This window comes from Gobius niger (assembly GCF_951799975.1).
Source record: "Gobius niger genome assembly, chromosome: 13".
In the NCBI taxonomy this organism is placed as follows: Eukaryota; Metazoa; Chordata; class Actinopteri; order Gobiiformes; family Gobiidae; genus Gobius; species Gobius niger.
In genome coordinates, this window is record NC_136864.1 from 9,286,911 (window position 1) to 9,312,138 (window position 25,228).

At 42.4% G+C, this 25,228-nt stretch overlaps 1 protein-coding gene and 1 long non-coding RNA gene across 4 annotated transcripts in view; both read left to right on the top strand.

Moving 5' to 3' along the window:
• LOC306973129 overlaps positions 1-23,101 on the top strand; it is a 268,899-nt gene extending 245,798 nt beyond the window's left edge. Inside the window, exon 3 of the long non-coding RNA XR_013793548.1 lies at positions 23,089-23,101. This is a non-coding gene — a long non-coding RNA (uncharacterized lncRNA). The remainder of the gene's footprint in view (positions 1-23,088) is intronic.
• LOC306972999 (alpha-amylase-like) lies at positions 15-10,148 on the top strand (the record flags this gene model as incomplete). Of its 3 annotated transcripts, none has more annotated exons than XM_079569779.1 (9): positions 15-243; positions 6,835-6,981; positions 7,214-7,411; positions 8,112-8,342; positions 8,773-8,906; positions 8,982-9,204; positions 9,485-9,606; positions 9,753-9,878; positions 9,959-10,148. In XM_079569779.1, the coding sequence occupies 9 exons, from the start codon at positions 73-75 to the stop codon at positions 10,146-10,148; spliced, it is 1,542 nt and encodes a 513-aa protein (XP_079425905.1). The 3 variants fall into 3 exon arrangements, with proteins under 3 accessions (XP_079425905.1, XP_079425903.1, XP_079425904.1); XM_079569777.1 differs by lacking the exons at positions 6,835-6,981; positions 7,214-7,411; positions 8,112-8,342; ... (3 more) ...; positions 9,753-9,878; positions 9,959-10,148 and adding exons at positions 983-1,129; positions 1,240-1,437; positions 1,776-2,006; ... (3 more) ...; positions 4,683-4,808; positions 5,206-5,489 and having other exon boundaries at positions 45-243; XM_079569778.1 differs by lacking the exon at positions 15-243 and adding an exon at positions 6,356-6,523.
• Positions 23,102-25,228: the final 2,127 nt, after the last annotated feature.

Sequence of the window (25,228 nt, forward strand, 5' to 3'; positions counted from 1 at the left end):
TTATCGCTCGTATTTAAGCCTAAGTGAGCAGCGGTTCCAGCGTCTCTTTTTCTCTCTTGGGTGGGTAAAGCGATGATGAAGTGGCTGATCTTGGTGGCTCTTTTTGGGTTGACCGTGGCCCAACACAACCCTCACCTGCGGCACGGGCGTACCTCCATCGTGCACCTGTTCGAATGGCGCTGGGCGGACATCGCCGCAGAGTGTGAGCGATTCCTCGGGCCCAACGGCTTCGGAGGAATTCAGGTGAAATTTCTTTGTTGTGATCAATAGTTAGGATGTTTTTTGTGTGTCGCCAAAATCTACTATTCAAATACATTAACATAAACTGGTAAAAAACGGCTTAGTTGCAGAAAAGCAATGACATGTTTAGTTGCACTGCTCAGGTATCGATCTATGTGACTTAAGAGTTTAAAGTAATTTGAGAGACAGTTTGGATCATGTGTTTTATGTACTGTATTTGCGTTTGTCGTGGACAGCCAATGTGTGTCAGTGTTTTCTATTGTGGTTATGAGATTTGAGCCTGATTGCTTCAAGAGATCTTGGACTCATCCTCATTACAGAGAGCAGGATGATGCACCTCAAAGCTAAGTGATAAGAAGCGGTACTGGATATACTGTATCGGGGAAGCATAAAGGAAGAACGTGCTGAAAATAAATGTGTTGCTATTGCACGGACTAAACTAAGGACCTCACAGGAATATAGACAGTAAAGTGCACTGGAATTATATTGGATTTTGATGTGTAAGCTCTCAGTCATACATGAGTTTTCCGTTGTAGATAAAGGTTCTTAAACCGTTATGTTTTTGTTTTTTGCATTTAATCCAAAAAACTCCATCAGAACAAATGATCTATGTCCAGGCTGGACTTGCATATTGTTGTTGTAGAAGAATATTGCTGTGTCAGGTCACTTTATGAAGCCTAACTGATGAGGTGTGTCAAAGACCCCTTATCGCTGATGATTTCCTTTCTATTTCTCCTCTCAGATCTCTCCTCCCAATGACCACATTGTCCTAAGCAGCCCCTGGAGGCCTTGGTGGCAGCGCTACCAGCCAATCGGCTACAACCTTTGCTCCCGATCAGGAACTGAGGCTGAACTCCGCGACATGATCACCAGATGCAACAACGTTGGGGTAAACTGAAACAGTTCAATGGCAATACCTTAATATGGGAGATTATGTACAGCACGTCTTTAGAGTAAATTGTGTTTAATCAGGTTGCTTAAATGTCTTTTACTCTCTAGGTGAACGTCTATGTGGATGTTGTGATTAACCACATGTGTGGAGCTGGAGGCGGTGAGGGCACCCACTCGTCCTGTGGAAGCTGGTTCAGTGCTTCTAAAAGAGACTTCCCCACTGTGCCTTACTCTAGCTGGGACTTCAACGACAACAAGTGCAAGACGGCCAGCGGAGACATTGAGAATTATGGAGACCCTTACCAGGTAACACTATAGACACTCCACCCTCATGGCACGGTTTAGGTTCCTGGACCATGTTGTGACTTTCTGTGAGTTGCATGGAAGTCTTTCCTCTGCATACTTCCTCTTAATTTCTTCTTAGCTGGATGCACCAGATCAAAATCTCTAACATTGAAGAACACATCCTACTTTTTGATGCTGAGAGCTGTTAGGATGAATTTAATCTGGTTAACAGTAAAAAGGTTGTGGTATCAGTGTGGGGTGAATCTCATCTCTGCGTTTCACATCTCCATGGGACACTCTGCTGACATTGTCCAGAGTAGAGCGCTTGGACTTACGTGTTATGCTTTTGTCTTTGCCAGGTTCGTGACTGCCGTTTGGTGAGCTTGCTCGATCTCGCTCTGGAGAAGGACCACGTCAGGGGTAAAGTGGCCGGGTTCATGAACGCGCTGATCGACATGGGCGTGGCTGGGTTCCGAGTGGACGCTTGTAAACACATGTGGCCCGGAGACCTGCAGAATGTGTACGGACGCCTCAAAGACCTCAACACCAAGTGGTTCAGTGGAGGATCCAGGCCTTTCATCTTTCAGGAGGTAGCCACTCAATCCTACAGTATCTGCTCCCCCAAGCTGACAGAGCACATTCAGATGATCTGCTTTGTGCTTTCAAAATATAGCCTCTTCTAAGTTGAAAGGATAGATCAGTTAATGAAATAGTGACTTCATTCATCTAAAGCCATTGGAATTTAGTTTGATCAAGGTCCCTACAAATCTAGAATCAGCCTTGACTCAAAAACCGTAACACTTTTAGCAAAACACATGTTTTTTGCAGATTGGTTAATGATTAATGCAAAAGAGCTCACTATGGCTGTGGGAATTGACAGAGTGGACGCAAGATAACAGGGTCAAGTGCTCGATAACAGGAAAAATACTAAATCTATCCTGGACAAACCCAAAGCAACTTTAGACATTATCGAATATTTGCAAGTTTGTGTATTTCTGGTCTTGGTGTAGATGAAAAATAAATAAATAAATAAATCCAATAGCAAATGATTATTTAATATCAAAAGTACATGTACATCACTATCCAAACAACAAACCATGAAGTATTTGTTCTTGTAGGAACAGGTCAATACCAGGAGGGATTCCTCACAGTATCAAGGTTCGGTTGTTTAATTATTGGACTGAGAGTTCATGGTTTGCATTCTTTCTGGGAGTTCATGCAGTCAACGTTGGTCAGTCAACGTAAATGTCATTGCATACTGTGTGCTTTACTGTAAAATCCGTACTATTGAGCAGATGTGAATATAAGCCGCATCAACAACATTTATAAAGATTTCTATAAATTGGGCGCACCGTTGTATACGCCGGAAAGTTCATCTGGTGTGGAAAAATTTGTGGTTTATAATCCGTAAATTACGGTAGTTTTTATGAGTAGAACATAGAGAAAAAAACAGTCATTTCTACTCCATCCAAATTTTGGCTCCAAAGTCAAAAGTAAAAGTTGTCCGTGTGCTTTGTCTCATTCAAAAGCCTTTTGATGTACACTGCTGAACAGTAGGTGGCGCTGTGCAGATGTACTGTCACTGCCACTGGCTCATGATGAGGAAGAAGGCATGATTAATTTGGCCCCAATTTTCATGTTTTTGAAGTCATACAGTTAAATGTTTGTAACACTAACATTAAACTGTACGTTAATGTATTTTCTAATTTGAACACATTTTCTATTAACACATTGGGTGCCGCGCTGTTTTGGGGACTTAGCTGTAGAGTGCAATCCAGACCATTTTTCATGTTATTTGTAGCACCACAGCTTTGGCCCGTTTGAAAGGTGAGACTCTAGCCTCTCCATTGGTGAAAACCCTATAAAAATGAGAAATTCAAAGCTAAACAGAGGCTCGTTTAATCAAAATCACAGATTTTTTTTCTAGAAACTGAGATATTGCATGTTTTGTGACACACTCTCCTTTCTGATTAACTCTCTCTTCAAGCACTAACGTTATGGGAAGAGGCAAATGCCTAAATATCTCAGTTTCAAGTAAATTTTCATGGACAACATTGTTGACACATGCATTTAAACAGCCTGGTTCTCGGATTGAAGTCTTTAACAGGATGTTTGTCAGCCGTCCTTGGACCGATTTTAACCACTTAAAAACTCAGAGAAATGAGGCAATCTCAACTATTTCTTTGCTACGCAACACCACGATTAATCGATTACTAAAATAGTTGACAACTATTTCAATAATTAGTTGTTCCTCCCCCCGGCATTCAATGTGTTAAGTACTTTAACTTACATAATAATCTGACAGAGCAACTTTGTCTTTTGTTCATCTAGTAGGAACCGCACTTTCACTCAAGTAAAGGAATAAAGTACTTGGGCCGCCACTGACCTGAAATTTGCTGTAAACACATTCTCTGAATCTGGATCATGATCAATTTCTATGTAGGTGATTGATCTGGGAGGTGAGGGCATCTCTGCCGCTGAGTACACTCAACTGGGCCGAGTCACTGAGTTTAAATATGGAGCCAAACTGGGAACTGTGATCAGGAAGTGGAACGGAGAGAAACTCTGCTACACCAGGTATGCACACCTTAGTGATAGAAAAAATGATAGCAAAGATGCGGTTAGGATTTGCCGTTAAAGTCCTTTACAATATTAAATCCATTATTTATCATTATTATGTATTCAGGAACTGGGGCGAGGGCTGGGGTTTCATGTCCAATGGGAACGCAGTGGTGTTTGTGGATAACCATGACAACCAGAGAGGCCACGGAGCGGGCGGAGCCTCCATTGTCACCTTCTGGGACTCTAGGCTCCACAAGATGGCCGTCGGATTTATGCTGGCTCACCCCTACGGAGTCACCAGAGTCATGTCCAGCTTCAGGTGGGACCGCCACTTTGTCAATGGAAAGGTATGGCACTTTAATATGTTTGTGAGACTATAAATTGAACTGGAATTGACTTACATTACATTAATATTCTCATTAATGTTCTGTAAAAGCTTGAGAATGTTGAATTGTGTATGTTATTTTTTCTGTTTCCACCATAGGATCAGAATGACTGGATGGGACCTCCCAGCTATAGTGACGGCTCCACCAAACCTGTCCCCATCAATCCTGACCAGACCTGTGGAGACGGTTGGGTGTGTGAGCACAGGTGGAGGCAGATCAAGTGAGTAACATTTGTATCAAGTAATGAATGCCCAAATGAATCTCTAGAAAAATAAAAAGGCTAGAAGGTAAAAAGTAACTAGTCTCTCTCTATACTAGGAACATGGTGATCTTCCGTAACGTTGTGAATGGACAGCCTCACTCAAGCTGGTGGGACAACCAGAGCAACCAGGTCGCTTTTGGACGTGGCAACCGCGGATTCATCATCTTCAACAACGATGACTGGTAAGAAACGTGTAGAAAACAATGAAAGAAATCTCAGAGCTAGAGTGAGAGGTCCTGGAAGTTTGATGGTTGCTCCACCTGAGAAAGAGGTTTAAATATCAGATACTGTATTCTTTCCTTCCTATTCCTTCCTTCTTAAACAGAGGTACCATAATCCCGATCTGCCGGTCCGCATGCACTGTCCCCAAGCACTGCACAATGTTGCAGATGCGTGGCAAAAAACATGTTGCACATTGAGAGACTTGAAAATCAGAATTGCTTAATTGGCTTTCTGACAGATTTCCTACAGCATCTTGTTATGCATGTGTGTTCCAAGTCTGTCCTGTCTTATTGAGCCACATAGATCTTACAGCTGATTTTATATATATTATTAACAAATGCCTTCCCTTGCCTTCAGGGACCTCGATGTGACCCTGAACACTGGCATGCCTGGGGGCACCTACTGCGATGTGATCTCTGGTCAGAAGGAGAACGGCCGGTGCACGGGCAAACAGATCCATGTGGGAGGAGACGGCCGTGCCCACTTCAAGATCAGCAACAGAGATGAAGACCCCTTTGTGGCCATTCATGCAGAGTCCAAGCTGTGAACATCTCTCTCAAAGTGCTTCAGAGCTGTGTAATATGACCAGTTAAAGACAGATTTATGTAATCTTTAGATTATTTTGAATAAATTATCCCTGCTTAAGGTCAAATGAGTGTGAATGAGTCACTTTATTGTGGCGTTATTACAAGTTTTACATATAATGTAAGTAATATTTTGTTTTTCGACAAATCAGGTGCTTGTTATAGCTGATGGTTGTCAGTGAAACAAAACATAGATGGAATAACTCACCACGTTACCAACACAAATCAAGATTACACTGATTACAGTCACAACAAACTTCTTTTCACCAAATAACAAAAGGAATTAGCAAAAAATACAACAAACAACAAAACAAAAAAGTAATGCCTTGGTCATTTTAGAGAAAGCAAATGTTTCTTACAGCTCCTCTTACACTGGGTCTTTCAGGGTTTCACTGTGAGGTCACAACGTTCCACAGTCACACCTAAGACCTGTTTCAACTCCACTCCCAATTTTCTCAAATATTGTGAAATCTTATTTTTTTTTTTTTCATAGACCGGGTTTAAGCCCAATTTCCTTGTGATATGGTTCAAGTCAGCGTCCATCTTAGCCCATTTTAAACCTGTTTAAGTCCTGATTTAATGTTAGTGGGGTTCTAGTGATATGTAGAAATGTTTAATGATTTGTTAAATGGGGTCATTCAATTTACCTTACCCCACCACTCATGACACATTTTCTACCAAAAAAATGATTGGTTCTCCCTTTTTAGGAATACTCTGGACTTGCATAACAAAAACAAACTGACTAGTCATGGTTTGGTAACTACTGTGAGAACCTTGCAGCTGCTGCACCACAAACATATAGCACATACATGCATTTGCCATCTTCTGATTGGCCGGCAGCACATGCTTACCTGCATATAAGCCCAGATGTGATACAGATCCGGCGTCTTCCCTCATCACTTGGACCTGTGGGTATCGACATGATGAAGTGGCTGATCTTGGTGGCTCTTTTCGGGCTGAGCGTCGCCCAACACGACCCTCATCTGAAGCACGGTCGCACCGCCATCGTGCACCTGTTCGAATGGCGCTGGGCAGACATCGCCGCAGAGTGTGAGCGATTCCTCGGACCCAACGGCTTTGGAGGAGTTCAGGTGGGTCCTCTTTAAAACTCTTGTGCAAGAGAAAGAAGATGGGCTGCTTTTCACATGTGATATACTTTTATTATTAACAATCTCTATACAAATCAGTACAAATGGTTACAACCAACATACATTTGACCAGGTATATAGGTGGACCTGTCAGATATACAGTTTTATTTCTCATTTCCACCATAAATTCATCTGCCCTTCTGCAATTACTATTACAAACACTGACACGTAACACTTATTTTGAGAAAGGTTTCCTCTGAAATACACATTTGCTCAGTCGATCAGTCACATCTTTCCTGTGTGTCTCTTCTCAGATCTCTCCTCCCAATGAGCACATCATCATAAGCAGCCCCTGGAGGCCCTGGTGGCAGCGCTATCAGCCAACCGGCTACAACCTGTGCTCCCGCTCAGGAAATGAGAATGAGCTTCGTGACATGATCAGCAGATGCAACAACGTCGGGGTAAACAGACACACATTATTGGTCTCTAACACGACATCTTACTTTATAGGCTGATTTGGACATGGCGAGTAAGTCTCCATGTAAGAAAAAAGTCTCCATGTAAGAAAAAGTTATTCTATGCCTCAATTTCAATACTTCTTCAGTCCTAAACAAGCCAGTGTGATTGCAACTTTATATAAACCTAATTTTTTCAGGATTTTTTCTCACCCCAAAAACGTAAATCTCCCTATAGGTAAACATCTACGTGGATGCTGTAATCAACCACATGTGCGGCGCTGGAGGCGGCGAGGGCACCCACTCCTCCTGCGGAGGTTGGTTCAGTGCCAATCGCAAAGAGTTCCCCTCCGTGCCTTTCAACGGCTGGGACTTCAACGATCACAAGTGCAGGACCGGCAGCGGCAACATCGAGAACTATGGAGATGCCAACCAGGTAACAATATCGGCTGTGAGATGCCAAATAGAAATGATTCCCAGACTATTCAAAGCTTGTGTCATGAAAGGTTTAACCCCTGTGGCACTGATGAATGGGGCAAATAACTAGTGAAAATACAAATAGTTTCACATTAGACAATTTCCACTGACACTGATCTCATGCCCCTAGAGGCCATAAGCGCCACTGCAGGTGTAATAGCATGTTGTGTTTTTTACTCATTAATTGTCTGTGAGAGCAAATACTACGCTGACAGAAAAGACAAAGGGAGAGAGGGATATTGTACATCCAATTACACAATGGAGATCATTTTTGTCAGTCAAACTTGGCTATAAATACTGTTTAAGTGGCGCTAGCCTGCAACTAGATTTGCCTGTTAGCTTCTCCTTCATGATTCCATTAGTGTGTATTGGGGCCTCTGAGCAGGGAAAACTGCAAGGGTGGTTTTCTGGCCAGAGACACTCATCCCATTAACACTTCTATTACCCCTAGAGGGACTATGAAATGGATATACTAAGGTAAACAAGTTACTTAGTACTGCTTTAAATAATTGTTTTGAATAACCCTGCAAATGGAGGTAGACATTGCTGCCATCTTGCCACAAACAATGGAGACTTTCCCTCATAAATATGACCCCAATCTTTTTATTAGCATAATACCCCCTGACAGAGCTATGAATTGTACTTTTCTGCTCACGCAGGTCCGTGACTGCCGTCTGGTGGGCCTGCTGGATCTCGCTCTGGAGAAGAACGACGTCAGGGGTAAAGTGGCGGGCTTCATGAACAAACTGATCGACATGGGCGTGGCTGGCTTCAGAGTGGACGCCTGTAAGCACATGTGGCCCGGAGACCTGCAGGCCGTGTACGGACGCCTCCACAACCTCAACACCAAGTGGTTCTCCGGCGGAGCCAGGCCGTTCATCTTCCAGGAGGTACTTCCATAATATCAATGTGTAGAAGCTCGAAAGTGGAAGCTATACCTGTTGACTTTTGCTAAGGTTCACAAACAGCACAGCCACGACTGAGAGCAAAGCATCAGAAACATCCACTCCAAGCACACGCACACACAACAACTGCTGTCTCATTGCATTTGGCATAAAAACAAGACTTGAGTGCAGATTGGTTAATGGTTGATGGTTCAAATGGGAGGCACGTTGTGGGAATCCGGGCAGTGGACACAATATGTCCTAAGTTCAACAGCAGATAAACCTCCCAAAACAAAACCAGCTTGATCCTATGTTGGTTTAAGACGTAACACAGCATCTAACACCAGAATCACACACACATCGAGAGCAAAACATAATAAACTGAAACACAAGCGATTGTTCCCATTTCACCTACTCATCTAATATCTCTCTGTAGGTGATTGATCTGGGAGGCGAGCCCATCACTTCCAGGGAGTACTTCCACCTGGGTCGCGTCACCGAGTTCAAGTACGGCGCCAGAATCGGAGGTGTCTTCAGGAAGTGGAACGGAGACAAACTCAGCTACACCAAGTAATGACAAACATAACAGAAATGGATATAAATCAGATATCCAGTCATGACTAACTGGTCTTACTTTTTGTTCAGGAACTGGGGTGAGGGCTGGGGTTTCATGCCCAACGGAAACGCTCTGGTGTTTGTGGATAACCATGACAACCAGAGAGGCCACGGAGCGGGCGGAGCCTCCATCGTCACCTTCTGGGACTCTAGGCTCCACAAGATGGCCGTCAGCTACATGCTGGCTCACCCCTACGGAGTCACCAGAGTCATGTCCAGCTTCAGGTGGGACCGGCGCTTCGAAAATGGAAAGGTACGTGAACTGGAAATGGATAAAATGCCTCTAAAACAGTTAATTCCTAGATTTTGTTGTGTAATACCTGCATGTAGATCCCGGAAGTGTCCTCCACATGCCTCCACGCCTTTCCCAAGCATAGATGTTACTCTCATAATAAATAACGTAAATATAAATTCTCAAAAGCTAAGCCAGAGTTTAAATGTTTAGTATCATGGCATTGTATAAGTGCAGCAAAATTCTACTTGTGTGCCCAACGTGAAAGTGAATGCTAAATTGTGTTCATATGTGTATCAAGGACCAGAATGACTGGATGGGACCTCCCAGCCACGGAGATGGATCCACTAAATCCGTGCCCATCAACGCCGACCAGACCTGCGGAGACGGCTGGGTGTGTGAGCACAGGTGGAGGCAGATCAAGTGAGTCAATAACACACACTTTTGGACGTAAAGTATTTTCTAAGGGCTGCAAAATTCCTGAAATATCTACTTAGTGCTTTGATCATCAGTTGTTTCGCTTCAGTGACGGTTTGGAATTAAAATATTTCCACTCCCTTCTCTGTCAGGAACATGGTGAAATTCCGTAACGTTGTGAATGGACAGCCGCACTCAAACTGGTGGGACAACCAGAACAACCAGGTGGCCTTTGGACGTGGCAACCGCGGATTCATCGTGTTCAACAATGACGATTGGTGAGAATATCCAGCCCGCACGAAAACATCTCTGTTTGTTAAAAAAAAAAAAAAAAACCTCTGACTTGTGTTGCCTTCAGGAACCTTGACGTGACCCTGAACACCGGCATGCCCGGAGGCACCTACTGTGACGTGATCTCCGGTCAGAAGGAGAACGGCCGGTGCACGGGCAAACAGATCCACGTGGGAGGAGACGGTCGTGCCCACTTCAAGATCAGCAACAGAGAGGAAGACCCTTTCGTGGCCATTCACGCAGAGTCCAAGCTGTAAACATCATGTTTTTTTTTTATCCACAAATAAAACTCTGTGTGACAAACATTGTGTATGACTGCTTTATATATATGCCATCATGGATTTCTGGGACAAACACAGAAAGGCAGAAAAGGGGGATGTAATAATTTGATTCAGGATTAGCACCAACTCACTAGTCATTATAAAAGAAGGGTTTTAAATTATACATCGACACCCCTTTCTCCTCTTTCTTTTTCTCTTTCCCCTTCTTTCCGCCCTCTGCGTCGTCACAAAAACTCCAGCCACTTCGGTTTCACCTGAGTGCAGCAGAGTTGGCAACCAACACCCCCCTCTCGCACCCCTCCCCCTCCCCTGAACACTTCCTGCCCTGTCCCGTGTCTCCACCTGGGACCCCCCGCCGAGTTACTGATGTTTCACCTCCGCACAGGTGAGGAGAGGGCCCGTTGTCATGGCAACACACGAACAGAGGAAAACATGGCGGATTTGGTGAAGCCTTAAAAACGATATTAGGGATGTAAGAAAAGGAACGGTGCTAAGATGAAACGTCGGGGAAGTTCAGTCACACTCACTTAAAAAATAAATGTGTAGATAATAGTATAGCGTTTAGACTAAATCCTCCATTGTTGGAGGTGGTTAACAGATTAACCTCTCACCGTCTCAACTTTTCTCCAGACCTACAAAAAATATTTACAAAGCTGCTTTAAAGAGCTGTGCAGTCAAAACACTACCTGTAAGTTACATCTTATTCTATCCCCTGGTTTATTTAAGTTGAAATCATAATTACAAATGGTAAGGTTAGTAAGGTACTAATGCATTTATGTGCTTTAAAGCAACGCACAGAAGCTGGTCAGTCATTCTGAGACCTTTACCAACAAGCCTAAACCTAAATAAAGGAACGGGTTTAACCCCTGCTTCCGATGCTGACATTGTGTCCTTGGGCAAGACAGCCGGCCATGCTCTCATTATTCTGCCCCTAAAGGAACTACCTGGCATGCACGTTGTTAAAAAAAAAACCCAAAAAACTATACAACTTTAGCAAGCAAGTAAGAGAGCTAGAGGCTCATTTACATAGATATAATATAATAAAGATGAGCGGGTTCAGCCCTATTCATTCTAAAGGTTCCCGAGTTGTGTGTGACAGACACTGGAGCCAGTCAATGTACTGAAAATGCTTCAAATGTTTGGGCTGAAAAAGAAAAAAAACAGTGTGGTAAAAAATATTTGACCTACCCCAGCATTGTCACACATTTTTAGAAAAAGACAAAATCTTTGGAGCCAGGCTTTTAAGCTGTCCTATGTCTGAAGTCCCATTAGAATCAATGCACCCAAGTGCCGTCGCCCCTGGCCACAAGGGGGTGGTATTACAGCAATGTCAGCTCCCCACCACGAGGACCATACAGAAGCCGTACTCGCCCATTGCTCATTTAACAACTACAGTGGGAGGAAAAAGTGAGTACGCCGTTTAGAATTCATCAAATTTCTGCCTAAATTGGTCACTAAATGTGGTCTGAACTCCAAAAACATAAGATTTATTAAACAGTGTCTGTTTAAACTAATACCACCCAAACATTTACATGTCATCTTATTTTTATTGGCTGTAACATGCAAACATTCACAGGAGAGCGTGGAATAAGTAAGTACACCCCCTGAATCACACTGAGCTGCAGCAGTTTTGTAAAGAGGAGTGGTCTGAGATTCATCCTGATCAGTTAATGCTGCAAAAGAAGAATCAGCCAGTTATTTAATACAGGGATCACTTACTTATTCCATGCAGTTGTGAATGTCTCAGGTTATATCAGGCAATATCTTGTTTAACTTGTGAATTCATTTCCACTGATGATCTCACTTTGTCCAAGCCCTGAGCCATCAAAACAGCCCCACAAGCAGGTAAACTAAACCTTCTGTCTTACTATAAGAAACACAACTATAATAAAACAGCCCCACACCATGATTCTCCCTGCACCAGACTTCACAGTCGGGATAAGGTTGTGATGTTGATGTGCTGCTCCATTATTCCCCCTCACATGACGTGTGTTCCACCCAAACTGTTCAACGAACGAGCTCTTAGATGATCTGGCAAAATATGGACCCGAAGTTAAATAGTTTGGGAGGTACACACAACGTCCTGCATGGAGGAGAAATGGAACAGCACATCAACATCAAAACCCTATGCTCAATGTGAAGTCTGGGGCTGGGAGAATCATACTTTTTCCTTCCACTTCCAAAAACATGCCTTTGTGCTTAATGCATTATAAACAGTGGGGAAAAGATTTGGCTCTATTCACTATGAGACTTTTACAAACTTTTCACTTTTGTGTTTGATTCGGTCACGACATGCACCACACACTGTACTTGATGATGTCACCTCTCCTGTCTGTGGAGAAGGTCAGAGGTAGGTTTCCGGAAAGGACCCTGGCGCTGGCTGATCTCGGACATATTGCAGGTGTTAAATTATTGAGCGCTTCCATCTCACGGCCGGCGCGCTTTAGGCCCCGCTCGGTCCGATTAGACAGACGTGAGAGGAGCAGAGGACTGATGCTTCGTGACACCCGCGTCACCGCCGTCCCCGAAGTCCTCCATTTTTTATACATCTGCTCCAACCTGCGTCGGACTGGCTGTCACATCCAACACTCACTCAGAAGGCTGGGAAGACGGGGAGAGAGAGACATGCTCCAGCTGAACGACGGGCACGGCATGTCGGACATTTGACGATGGTGCCCTTCCTTCAAAACGCAATGGGTGTTTTCATCGTGACCATGTTCTTGACAAAAAAAAAAAAAAAAATGTTCTATAGGTAAAAATTATTCCCAACCAAAAAAGAAAAAGAAAGGACAAATGGAAGCAAATGGATTTTAACAGTCCCTCACACTTTGAAACCTGCCCTTTTATCATATAGCCTACTAATCAACAAATCCATAATAGTTTAATTTCATAGCAAAGGCCAATCTGTATTAACCATCGCATGCTTGTTTTATATGGAACAAAAATCCAAAATGCTGTGATGTGCTGAAAAGTCCTTTGATTAGTTAAAGCAGAACTAAGTAACTCTTGCCCCTAGAGGCCATAAGCCCCATTGCAGGTGTCGTAGCGTGTTATATTTTTTTACTCGTTAATTGTCCGTGAGAGTAAATACTACGTTGACAGAAAAGGCAAAGGGAGAGAGGGATATAGTACATCCAACAACACTATGGAGATCATTTTTGGCACTCAAACTTGGCTGTAAATACTGCTTAAGTGGCGCTAGCCCGCAGTTAGCTTTGCCCGCTAGCCTGTCAGCTTCTTCATGATTCCATTAGTGTGTATTGGGGCTCCTGGGTCGGAGCATGGAAAGTTGCAAGGGTAGTTTTCTGGACAATGACACCAGAGGGAGATGAAAGACCCCCCCAATCATCCCATTAACACTTGTATTACCCCCAGAGGGCCCATTTATTATGGCAAACGAGTTACTTAGTTCTGCTTTAAGTGCTCCTATTGACAAATTTACCCACAGGTACAAATAAAGTAACCTAACCTATTAGTTGATCGGTTCCTTGTTCTTTGAAGTTGAACCTTTAGAGTTGGAGTGCTCAGTATAAAAGTAAACAAACATTGCTATTGGTTTGGCTGAAAAATAAAACTTATAAAACTTGACTGCCCACTTTTCTATTTGAGTAAATATCTTAGTCTTGAAAGGAAAACGTCTTTGTATGTTACTCTTTGTGCATTTCATTCATCTTTTATTTGTGGAGATATATTTCCATATAATGACTGAGCAAATGCAGTCTCACATAAACAGTGTGCTATGAAACAAATCTAAAGGTTTGGGTCAAGTACACCTCTCGGGCCACATGAGGGCAGTGTTGAAGCAAATTCAGTCTCGAGTCTCCCGTGGAAATGAAAGAAAGGAAAAAAAAAAAAAAGCACACCGAGGCTCTGGCACATTGACAATCATTTCAGTCTTATTTCTCTGTCTTGGAAGACTGCCATGGGTTTGACTGGTAGTTTTATTGCCATTCTGACATTTAAGGAGAAGGTACCACTACAACTATATTGCTGCCAGTATTTGTTCCTGGATATTGCATTGCATACGGAATTAGGTTGTTTTTTCTTATCACCAGCTTAAACTGCAATATCTTTTGACTCAGATCTCACACTGATACTAATATAATCTCATCTACAATTCAACCTTTTCAATAAATTGCTCATTCTCATACAGTACTTTTCAACTCCTGATATAAATCTACTTATTTCTTAACAGCCAACAGCAATTTTAACAACAAGAACTAAATTCAAAGGTTTAAATACATAAGGTTCCTTTCTAAAACGCTTCATACAGAAAACCTATTGCAAAAATATGTGGATGCCATATCTGAGCAGCATGTTTATGTGTTATGTAGCATTTTACGTGACTTTAAACCATTTTCTGCTTTAAATCAAATCAAAAGACAGTTGCTCGTACACATGTTTTCCATATTCTGAATAAAATATGCCTTTATCGACCCGAGTCCGCGGTGAAAGCCCGGTTCACTGCTCTTCCACTGGCTCCTGTCCCTTATCACTGAGCGATATACATCCACCATTCTGAACGATCGATCGCAGCAGAGCCTTGACACATTCCTGCTCCATTTTCTCTTGAGCGGCCTGTCAGGACCCGCACCTTCTCTCCACATCTTCCTCTCTATATATCCGTCCATATGGGTGTCACTTTCTCCACGGCGGCCCGGGCCTCCACACCTGCAGATGGGTCAAATTCAGCTCCTGAGAAAGCAATTCCGCATTCATCCACACCAGCCAGAGAGGTGAGGAGAGCGTTTGCGGAGATTTCTTATTGGAGCGAGGATGTGAAAGACTATCTGGAGATTATAGCTTTATGACGACATGCAGGTAGAAATAGTAGGTTTCAGATTATTCGATTTAGAAGTAAAGTAGAATTTTTTTTTTATATTGGATATGTTGGGGCAAACATCTGTACACTAAAACACTGTTGCTTTGTAGGCTTTCTAGATGATAGATCTGAAAAGTTTGATCATTGTAAAGATCTCTGTGATTAGATTCCCTGTTGCTGGCTGCCCCATGCCCCAGTGATAACCACCGGATGTATGTACAACAATTCAAGACTCCCATCAGCCCTGGGTCTATCCAGAGTTCGTCCATGGGAGTGTATCTCTCCTTCTGGTGGTTCTCCTCAAGGTTTCTCTTTGATTTGTGTCACTGTTTAGATGTTTGGTGCAGCCCTGTGAGGAAACTTTACTTTATGTTAGGTTTTCAAGATCCTAGCTATTATTAAGACAGTTTGGTTTGAAAATTGACTTGAAACAGACCTTTGCCATTGACCCATGCTTCAGTACGTCAGTGGTGACGAGCAACCGCGGTATAAAGCACACAAGTCATGAGCCAGACTTGGGCAGGAGTTTGTATTTGCATTCATACCAGGTCCTCACTGTAGAGATTACATTTAAGCAGTGCATGCCATTTACTTAAAACACAGTCTGAAGAAATGCAAACTCAAATGGACTCAATGTTGGTTAACGGCTGCACAAGTTGCCCATCGATACACAAAGCACAAAATACAGAAAACATAGCAACTTGGAATGGGAAACCGGGAATTCAACTCAGCACTAGGTTCATTTCACACATAATATCACACATAATATTGATTTTAATATCCTCTGTGCATGCTTTGGGTTTACGATATAACCATAGCAACTGGTGGTAACCAAAACAAGGGGTACGTACAGAAAGGCCCACAAAGTCTGGAAATCAAAGATTAGTGGGACTGTGTTGAAGCAGCAGCACAATCCACTTAGTCCCACCTGCTATTGTGAAATAATTCTTCAACAAAAACATCATCGAACACTTTACACCTTGAAACCACTAGTTTAACTATAAATACACTCATGGGTCACACGCTGAATAACAGTGTAACCTCCCTAACATCTCCAGTTACTATAAATATCCTGCATTCATAATAACACATGAGAACAATGTCCAATGTCACCGGTCCCCTTTGCCCTCCCCGCTGCTGTCCTTGAGCTTAAAGCCTCACCCCCCACCACCACATTATACAGCAGCACACAGCAGCGTGAAGCCTGGCCTTTCCTGTCCGCATACGTTTGCCTGCTTTAGTCTGTAATGATATCATTGTGGCGCAGAATCATCTGTTATGGCTGACATCCCACTGGGGAGGCCAGCGTTAGTTATGCGGAGGTGTGTGCATGCGGCTATAGGTCCTGCACAGTTTGAGTTGCAGTACATGCAGTCTTTTTGGAGTCTCTTGAATTCCTTTTTAGGACAAATTGCATATTGGAGAGAAGATTTCCATCACATACATTTCACTTCTACTTCTTGATGTGTCAGAACATTAGACACAGGAACAGAACAAGTTTGTATTGCCACTGTCTGACTATGGGTCGGCTACGGTTCTTCTGCACAACATCAATGCAGACAGATGACACAATAATCCAAGTGGTTATTGGTTTAACAAAGCAACGGCCAAAAGAGCGGAGACAAATGTGAGCCATCTATGTTGTTTATGCCACAAAAACTTAGGGATATAAGGAGTCATCCGTCACAGCAGCTCGGTTCAGACTTTAAACGTAGGAGAATTCGACACAACTTTTAGATATATTTGGAATGGGCTGAAAAATGTTCAATAAAATCCTCTTAGTGAAGATGAAGCAGGTACAGTCCTGCTAAGTACATTTGGTCCAGACGGTCCCGCTTTTGAACAGATCGAAAAAGAAAGAGTGGATGGCTGGCCAGGCAAGCTTTACGCACCGTTTGTTCCAAGTCTCGCACATCATTGAGTATCATAGTCCTGCTAGACTTTGAATAGTCTACATGGTATAGGCTCTATGCACGCAAAATGACACGCGACTTCCGAGTACGATCTCCTGACGCCTTCCTCTCTCGTTATTTTCCCTTTAAGGATTAGCGTTGTCTTGCACAAGTCAACGAATAGTTAATGAAAACATCACGGACAGAGAGAGTCTGATCCAAAGTCACTTTTTATCTCAGAGCTAATAGAGCTTGTATCAAAAAGTTTCCTCCGATGAATTCTTTGCTCTTGACTAAGGCTGTCAATAGATTAATTGTTTTAATCGTGATTAATCGCAGTTAATTTTTTTCTAATAATTATATTCATTTTTTAAAGTTTTTATGTTTTATTCAACTTAAAACACTTACATTTAAAGCATGTGATTACTGATTGCACATTTCATTGACCAAATCCACAGTTTCATATTTATGTGAGAAGCCCAACAGCTGATAACCGGGATCTTCAGCCATTTCTGAAGATCCCGGGATTGATAACTCACTTTTTAGAGACATTTTCTTTTGTGCTGAACCTTTAGGACAGAAACTGCAAACTTTTAGGTTCATGAAATAGAATATAAGGACAAAATATATTTTTTTTCGTTGAAATAGGATGATTAAATTAATCGCAATTAATTATTTTTGCGATTAATTTGATTAATCGCAATTAATGTTGACAGCCCTACTCTTGTCAATGTTTTTAACACAATGCTGTGACTGTCCACCAGTAACTCACTGCCTGCCATGGAATCTTGAGCTATTCATCTTTTTAGACCTCATAGGGAAATAACGGAGACGGGATGAGCAAGCGCTTCCTGAGGATCCACTCGGAAGTCATGTGACGCTCGCGTGCATATAGCCTAATGAGGCCTAGGCGTTAATTCAACCTGGGAGACTAATTTCAGCATCACATACCTCCAGCCAATGATCGCTTCCGAGAGGGCCACACCTCCACCTCAGCCATCAGCATAATAGCCGCACCTCCGTAGCAGCCAATCATCGCCCTCGGTCCCGCTTTTAAGCCCCAGCAATCATGGTTCGTTCACTTCCCAGCTGTGCTGCGACCCACCTCTGCCCCATCTCCGCCTCTTCCATCCACGGCTTCTCCCTGCTGCATCTTCACGGGTTTTCCATACCACCACCAGTGTCCAGGCTCCGGGGGAAGACATCCCTAACTACAAGCTGTTCATCCATACTGACTTTCATACATCGATATCTACCGCCGGGGTCTGATTGCCAAAACTAATATACATGTCAATAAATCTTCCTAATCGCTGCATTTGTCTGTTTGAGTCTATCCAGGTTGAATTGCCTTATAATAAGGAAAACCTAGCCCCCATGATCCAAGAATGAATTATCTCAATTGCCTGTGTTCATTGGTGCATATTTCTTTCCTGTTATGGAACTGACTGGGTGCACTAAAGCTTGAACCACATCTTGCTCCTGACCAACCATTGCGACAGAGAGCTGGAGCGAGGCCAGGCTAAATCTTAGAAAGTTATTTTTTTGGTAGATGAGGAACATTTGAAGGGTTAAAGTTCATGAATGCTAAAATGAATAATATTTGCAACAAAGGTGTCCTGTCAGCTGAACACAAGCCGTTGTTTTACAAGGCGGTCCTTTCTGGGCAAAATTTCTGGCTGCAATGCGCCACGGTGACTGGTCAGAGGGGGGGGGTTGTATCCGATTCTTTAAACGCTTAGGCCCCCCTAATCACAGACAATAACATCCCCCGATAGCCACCAGATTGTTAAACAACCACGGCGCACAACTTTGAAATAATTGAGATAAACTGATTCTGTCGCGGCTCATTTCATGTAATGAGTAAAGTGAGTCGTTCGATTTGCATACTGATCAGATCCTCACTGCTGAGATTACATTTCATCAGACCAGACGCATTTACATAACAAACACACTCAGGAGAAGTGCAAACTCGAGCCTTTCAATTGGTCCCGACGCTGCCTCTTAATCACCAAGATAAAGCGGCCATAGGTCAACAGCTGCGCAGTCCAATCCACATTTAAGTATAGTAAACATAGGCATAAAACAGGAGGAGATGGACTGTAGTTGCACGGTTCATTTAGCCACTTATCCCTGCAGCCGGCTATTTCATTGTTATGAAAAGTAAAGCATGGTGTATGACTGTGTTCATCGCCTTAAGGATTAGAATTGGTCCATTAACCTGACGCATAATGGTTAATGTGGTGCAAAACAGATGTCATAAGGAACTATATGCAGCTTTTTTTTTTCTTTTTGGCTAGTGCAGACAAACAATTTCATGAGTACAAGACAAAAAAAAAGGTGCAGCTTTTTGAAATTTCCAGAATTATTTGTCAGAATTAAGTGGCAATGAGCTTGAGCTTATGCTTGGCAAAGGGAGAGGCTGTTTGAAGGAACAACCTATCAAAGACCTGTATTTCCAATATAATAAAAAAAAAAACATGGTTTGTAAAGCCTGTAATATCTGCTCTGTGACTATAAACTTTGCACTATACCAACTCCTTGTATTTAAAAAAAAAGATAAGATACCTTTATTGTACTATTTCAACCTGGATAGACTCAAACAGAGACAAAAGCAGCGATTAGAAAGATTTAATGACTTAGATAATTTATATATTTTTGGCGATCATTGGGCCTGTCACGATAATTACTATATCGACTTATTGTTCAATAAATAACAAACAGTGTTTTTTGGGCTTGATATTTATCGTCTGTACATTTATTAGCATTTTCCTCATATTTTTTCTTGTAAAACTTTGATTTCTAACTAAAGCAAATTGAGTTACATTAAATTTCATGTTTATTCAGTCTTGTGTGGTATTTTAGGACATGACGATGCACTTTAATGAAAGGTTTACTGTCATTTTTTGTGCCTGAGAGTTAATAATATCGTTTAGCGCGATATTTTCCTGCCTCAATATATCTAACTTCAAATTTGTTGTCGTGACGGCCTAGCGATCATGGACCCCGGCAGTAGACATCTACATATGCACTAAAGTTGGTTGAATGGGTGAATAGGGATGTCTTCCGTGGATAGAAGAGGCGGGGAAGGGGTGGAGGTGGGTCGCAGCCCACGCTGGGAAACGCTGGAGGCTTAAACGCTGGACCGAGGCCGATGGCTGCGATGAAAGTGGCTCTGCGCTGATGGGCTGAGGCGTAGGTGTTTCCCTTGTGGAGGTGATGCTAAAATGAGTCAGGGAAGGTTCATTACTTGTTGTATCTTGTTCCTCTTCGATTGCACATTTCCTAACTATTTGCACCTCCTGAGTCTTACTGAGTGCTGTTTCTCCATTGTGAGATCAACTAGTCTTATCTTGTCTTAGTAAAAAATAAAAAAGGGGTATGAATATGGCCAAGACGTGAGTGTACCTCTTGACTGCTTCATATTGAATGCACCTCACCACCACACTTTTCGTCCCAAAACAGCTTTCTGTATTTGGGCAGCATTTATATTTGATTTCTCCTCTGGCTGCGGGTCTTGTGTGTGAAGCTGACCCTGTGGCTGTCACCTCTGTGGTTTTTATTGATCCTTGTTATTGCGCTGGAGGTCCCTTTTGCTCTCGTCTGCCTCTTCCACGACTCTACACTGCAGCACAGGTTGGGTGTTTTATAGAGCTACTTAGGAGTTATGCACAAGAAGAAATGGCAATGATATATAGGGGGACAGAATCTCTCTCTACGCAGAAGATCATTTCATGCCCAAATCGTAGGACTTTTCTGAGTGGCCTATGCAAGAATGGAGGATCCCCCAGGGGTAAAAATGCAGAGGAGAACCAATTTGTTTATGAGGAGAACAAAATGAATGCAATACAAATCAATAACTTAATCAGTCTTGATTAATGAAGGACTTTTATGACAAACTATTGCAACACAAAATGACTTGCATACTAAAATCCCCTCCCAACCATCTGCTACCAACCCTTGATCTCCAAACAACAAGCACCTCCCTTTCACAACCAAGACGACACAAACTCACACTTCTGCCGACACATCCACGAGCAAATAAATTGAAGCTGAGCACAGATAAAACCAGGTGAGGAAACTGCATTGGAGGAGCCATCCGCACAGAGAGCAGGACATCGCCCACAGCTCCCAGGACACCGACACAGGGCGTCCAGGGAGGTGTGGTGTCCAACCTCCACCAAGGCGTCCATGCAGCTACAGCCCATTACCAGGCCCCATGCAGAGAGATCCCTCAGAGGAAACACTGTGAGATCCCAGAAAGGATACAAAACAAAATATAGAACTACGAACGACGAAAACATTGTATCTCCCCTCTGAGGTTTCACGTAATTATGATAAGAATGATCGTGATTTGAGCATTTAATCGTTTCCTGAAGTGGGACTGGTTTTAAGATGAAGGGAAATACAGTAATGATTGGTTTAGTTCAGGGGTCTGTACATTTCGGTGGGGACCAAAATGTATCGGGAGTTTATCGCCGGGGTCCATAAACAAAAGCTCCAGTGAAATATGTTATGATTGGGAATATACTATTGAAGAAACGTTTTCCAATAAATGAATAATAATGAGCCTGACAGGACTGTAACCTCGGCTTACACTTAACAAGCCTGTGCACACCACACTCTGCAGTCTCTGCTACACTATAGTCATTATTTATTCACTCAGCACTCGGTGGTGATAAGATAAGATAAGATAAACCTTTATTAATCTCACAAAGGAGAAATTCACTTGTTACAGTCGGCGTTACTTCACAGTCTTATTGTACAGTCTTATTGTGGTAAGGTACTATTGTAGCCACAGCCGCCCAGGGGCAGACTGTCCATTTACCAAGTGGCTACAATGTGTTGTTTATGTCCTGATCTCTCACACGTGTCCTCTGCTGGACAGGTGTTGGAATTCTTTCTTTCTTTAAGCTGCCCTCAGTGGCTGGAGTGAGCATTCTGGTTATTTCTTTAAAAATGTATAATTCCGCACAGGAATGGACGAGAGAGACTTACTTTTTTTACATACTCGGGAATTTGTGCTCTACAAGTCTGGGTCCGGATTGAATAATCTCACCTGTTGGAGTCCCCTGGTCTAGTTTAAGTGTATTAGTTTATATCACAGGCACCATGTACAAAATAAAAAAATCAGATGGTATTTTGCCCAGAGACTGCGGGTGGAGCATATTTTACTATAACCTGGCACATCTTTTCCTTTTTTTAGACTAATGTATTTTGTGTATTGTCCCTGATTAACTAAATGAATAAAAAATAAGTACTCAGCTATGCAGGAGCATAATAACAAAGTTTAAAAAAAAAATTATGGGTTGTTAAGCCTCTGTCCCCAAAATAAACACATGACATTCTGTTGTCTCCCAACCCTAAATGCTCCTGTTTTTGGCGCCGGTGCCCGGTTGTCTGTGCTCGTACCCTCATTGTGCAGCTCAGGAGGAGTTGGCCCGTCGCTGCCGCCCGGGGCCCGTGGAGCAGGACTTTATGAAAGGGAGCAGATGGTGACATGAATAGTGCAGGAGTCTCACCAGCCTCCGCCTCTGCTCCTCGCGTGCTGCACGTTACCTCCACAAAAACGCTGCTCCTCATAATTGATGTGGCCCCTTCACAGGCTGCGGCAAAATGGCACGTTCATCAAGGTCATCACTGACAGTCACGTGTTGAAGAGAGCGGGGTGACACTATTTTGGGTTTCATAAAGGGGAAGGCGTTTGTGTTCTTTTAAGTATATGTGCCCTTCAGACTTTCAGTAATATTATGTGTTGGGCGCAAGACACAGATACATTCCATTAAAGCTCTGTTTTAACTGTTTTTATACCGAAAAGTAATCCCGATATTGGAGGGGCAGAAATTCATCAAAATTCGAACTGCTGCATGCCATCTGCACTATCTTATATATGAATCATTTTCATTAGTTGCAAATAAAAGTATTCACTGAGGCTCTGGTTTTGTTTGTGTTGAGATTGTCGAAATTCATTTTAGAGCCATATCAACCATCTCGGTCTCTCAGAACTCCAGGGAGTGGTCTGCTGCTGGTCCCAGAGTAAGGACTAAACACAGTGAGGCTGCATTTCAGTTTTGCGCCGATTTGAAATGTAGATGAGCCTATGACCATGGATTTATACATGTTAACATCATCATTATAGGTGTAGAATGAGCTCCGGCCTAATTGCCACAACAGCCTCTAAAATCCTGCACTGTCACTCAAAAAGTTGTTACTTCGGGTCCGAAGTGCCATCATGCACGAGCTAAATATAGAAACTGCAATTACGCGTAAGACCTCAGGTGGCAGTAGCGAGTATAAAAATGACCAACTTCCATCTAGTCCCTTTAATGTAATTTCATTTGAATTGCCTTCATGAATTGTGCTCTACAAATAAACTCGCCTTGCATTGATATTATTTAACATTTAAGGAGAGATACCTGCCATTTTTATTTCTTTTTGTAGGGTACAATTATTTCTGTCCCATAAACGTATGTTGTAAAAGTAGTAATTTGTGAAAAAATCAGCCTGATGTGTGAAGTTTGCACCACATTATGATTTGTTGATGTTGTGTATGGTCAACCCACATAGACTACAGACTATATGACTCCGAAGGACGGCCGGTAAAAATATACTTGGTCACATTTTGACTAACAAGGTTGAAAATTAGGTATAGTCCCTTCAAACCACTGTTTTATTTAATGTCTACCAAAACAACTGTACTGTACTTGGACGAGATGAGATAAGCACGACCATGAAACCCCAGTGGTATTAGATCTCAGCAATATCAACTAATATTCATTGAAAAAGGCCAATGCAATACCTTTTTTTTTCCTTCTAACTCTGTCTTGCTTTAATGACCACATTTCTTTCACAGAAAATCAGCCCTAAAACGTTCAACTCAGTGTGTGATCCCAAACCCTTGCTTTCACCTCCTCTGTCTGTCTGGCACTCAGAGCAGGAGGGAAGCCCACAGAAAATGCTTAATTATACATGCAGCCCTCAGCAACACACTGCATTAAACTTGTATGGCTTGGTTTGGACCCAATATGTTCAAATGTGTTTTGTGACCAAGTCAGTTCTTCAAGCTGAATTCATAAAAAGATGGAGTCTAGTGTTTATGAAAATAACCTGAAGAAATCAATCCTTATGTTTTATACATTACAGTGAGATTCCCATAGAGAGAGAAGGCATGACTATTAATCACATACAGGGAAAATGCATGAATTTCTTTCAGGAGTTGGTGAGGTATACACACTTCTTGAACTTTGTAGTAGATCATATGTTTAAAAACTGAAGAAAAAAAACACACAATTAAACTACATTCGACATAAAATAGTATAAAAAAAACATTGCAAACCCAAGGAACAAATTGAATGCTTTATATACAGCAGCAAGGTGGGGCAGTGTATGTACTTCCCCATGTCTGTGTAGGTTTCCTCTATCACTAAAAACATGTACAATAGATTAATCCTCCAGCAGGTGATTCTGACCGTTAGCTTGGTTTTTCAAAATGTAGAGTATGGGGATCAATAAAGTGCACGTTAACCTTAACAAATGAAATGTAGCTATTTTTACAACCCTGGATGTTTAATGATCATTGACGCAAATAAATAAATTAAAATGTACACTCACAGGCATGATGTTCAATAGAAATTGCAGAGTAAAGAAAGGAATAGAACGGCCTAGGGGTTAAAGCAGCACTTGTGCGAGGCAGAGCATTGCGACGTTTGCCTCTCGGCTTTGACAGCTTCCTGGGAGACATTTTTCGCTGTTCACATTTCATATAAGTTATAATGCCCCGTTCAATAAAGCCTAAGGGTGAAAAAAATCTTAAGAAATTCTAAATCAATATACAAGTGATATACAACAAAGAATCTATCTAATAGAAATATATGATAACTTATTTAATTTCATATAATGAGGATTTAATATCATTTATCAATTTCTGAGACATAAAAACACTACTGGACTTACTTTATTGGACATCCATCCATCCATCCATTTTCTTCCGCTTTATCCGGGGCCGGGTCGCGGGGGCAGCAGTCTCAGCAGAGATGCCCAAACTTCCCGATCCACACACACCTCCTCCAGCTGTTCTGGGGGGACCCCGAGGCAACACCAGGCCAGCTCGGAGACATAGTCCCACCACCGTGTCCTGGGCCTTCCACGAGGCCTTGTCCCACTAGGACATGCCTGGAACACATTATATTGTTTAATTGTCTACATTATAAAGTAAAAATACAGAGATATCGGTTTCTCCCCACTGGTGAGAGGGACAACATTGTTGGATGCATATTTTTGCTGTAGAGTAAAGCAAAGTTTGGTGACAGCTTCCATGTGTTCAGTGCACTTTAGAGCTTACAACA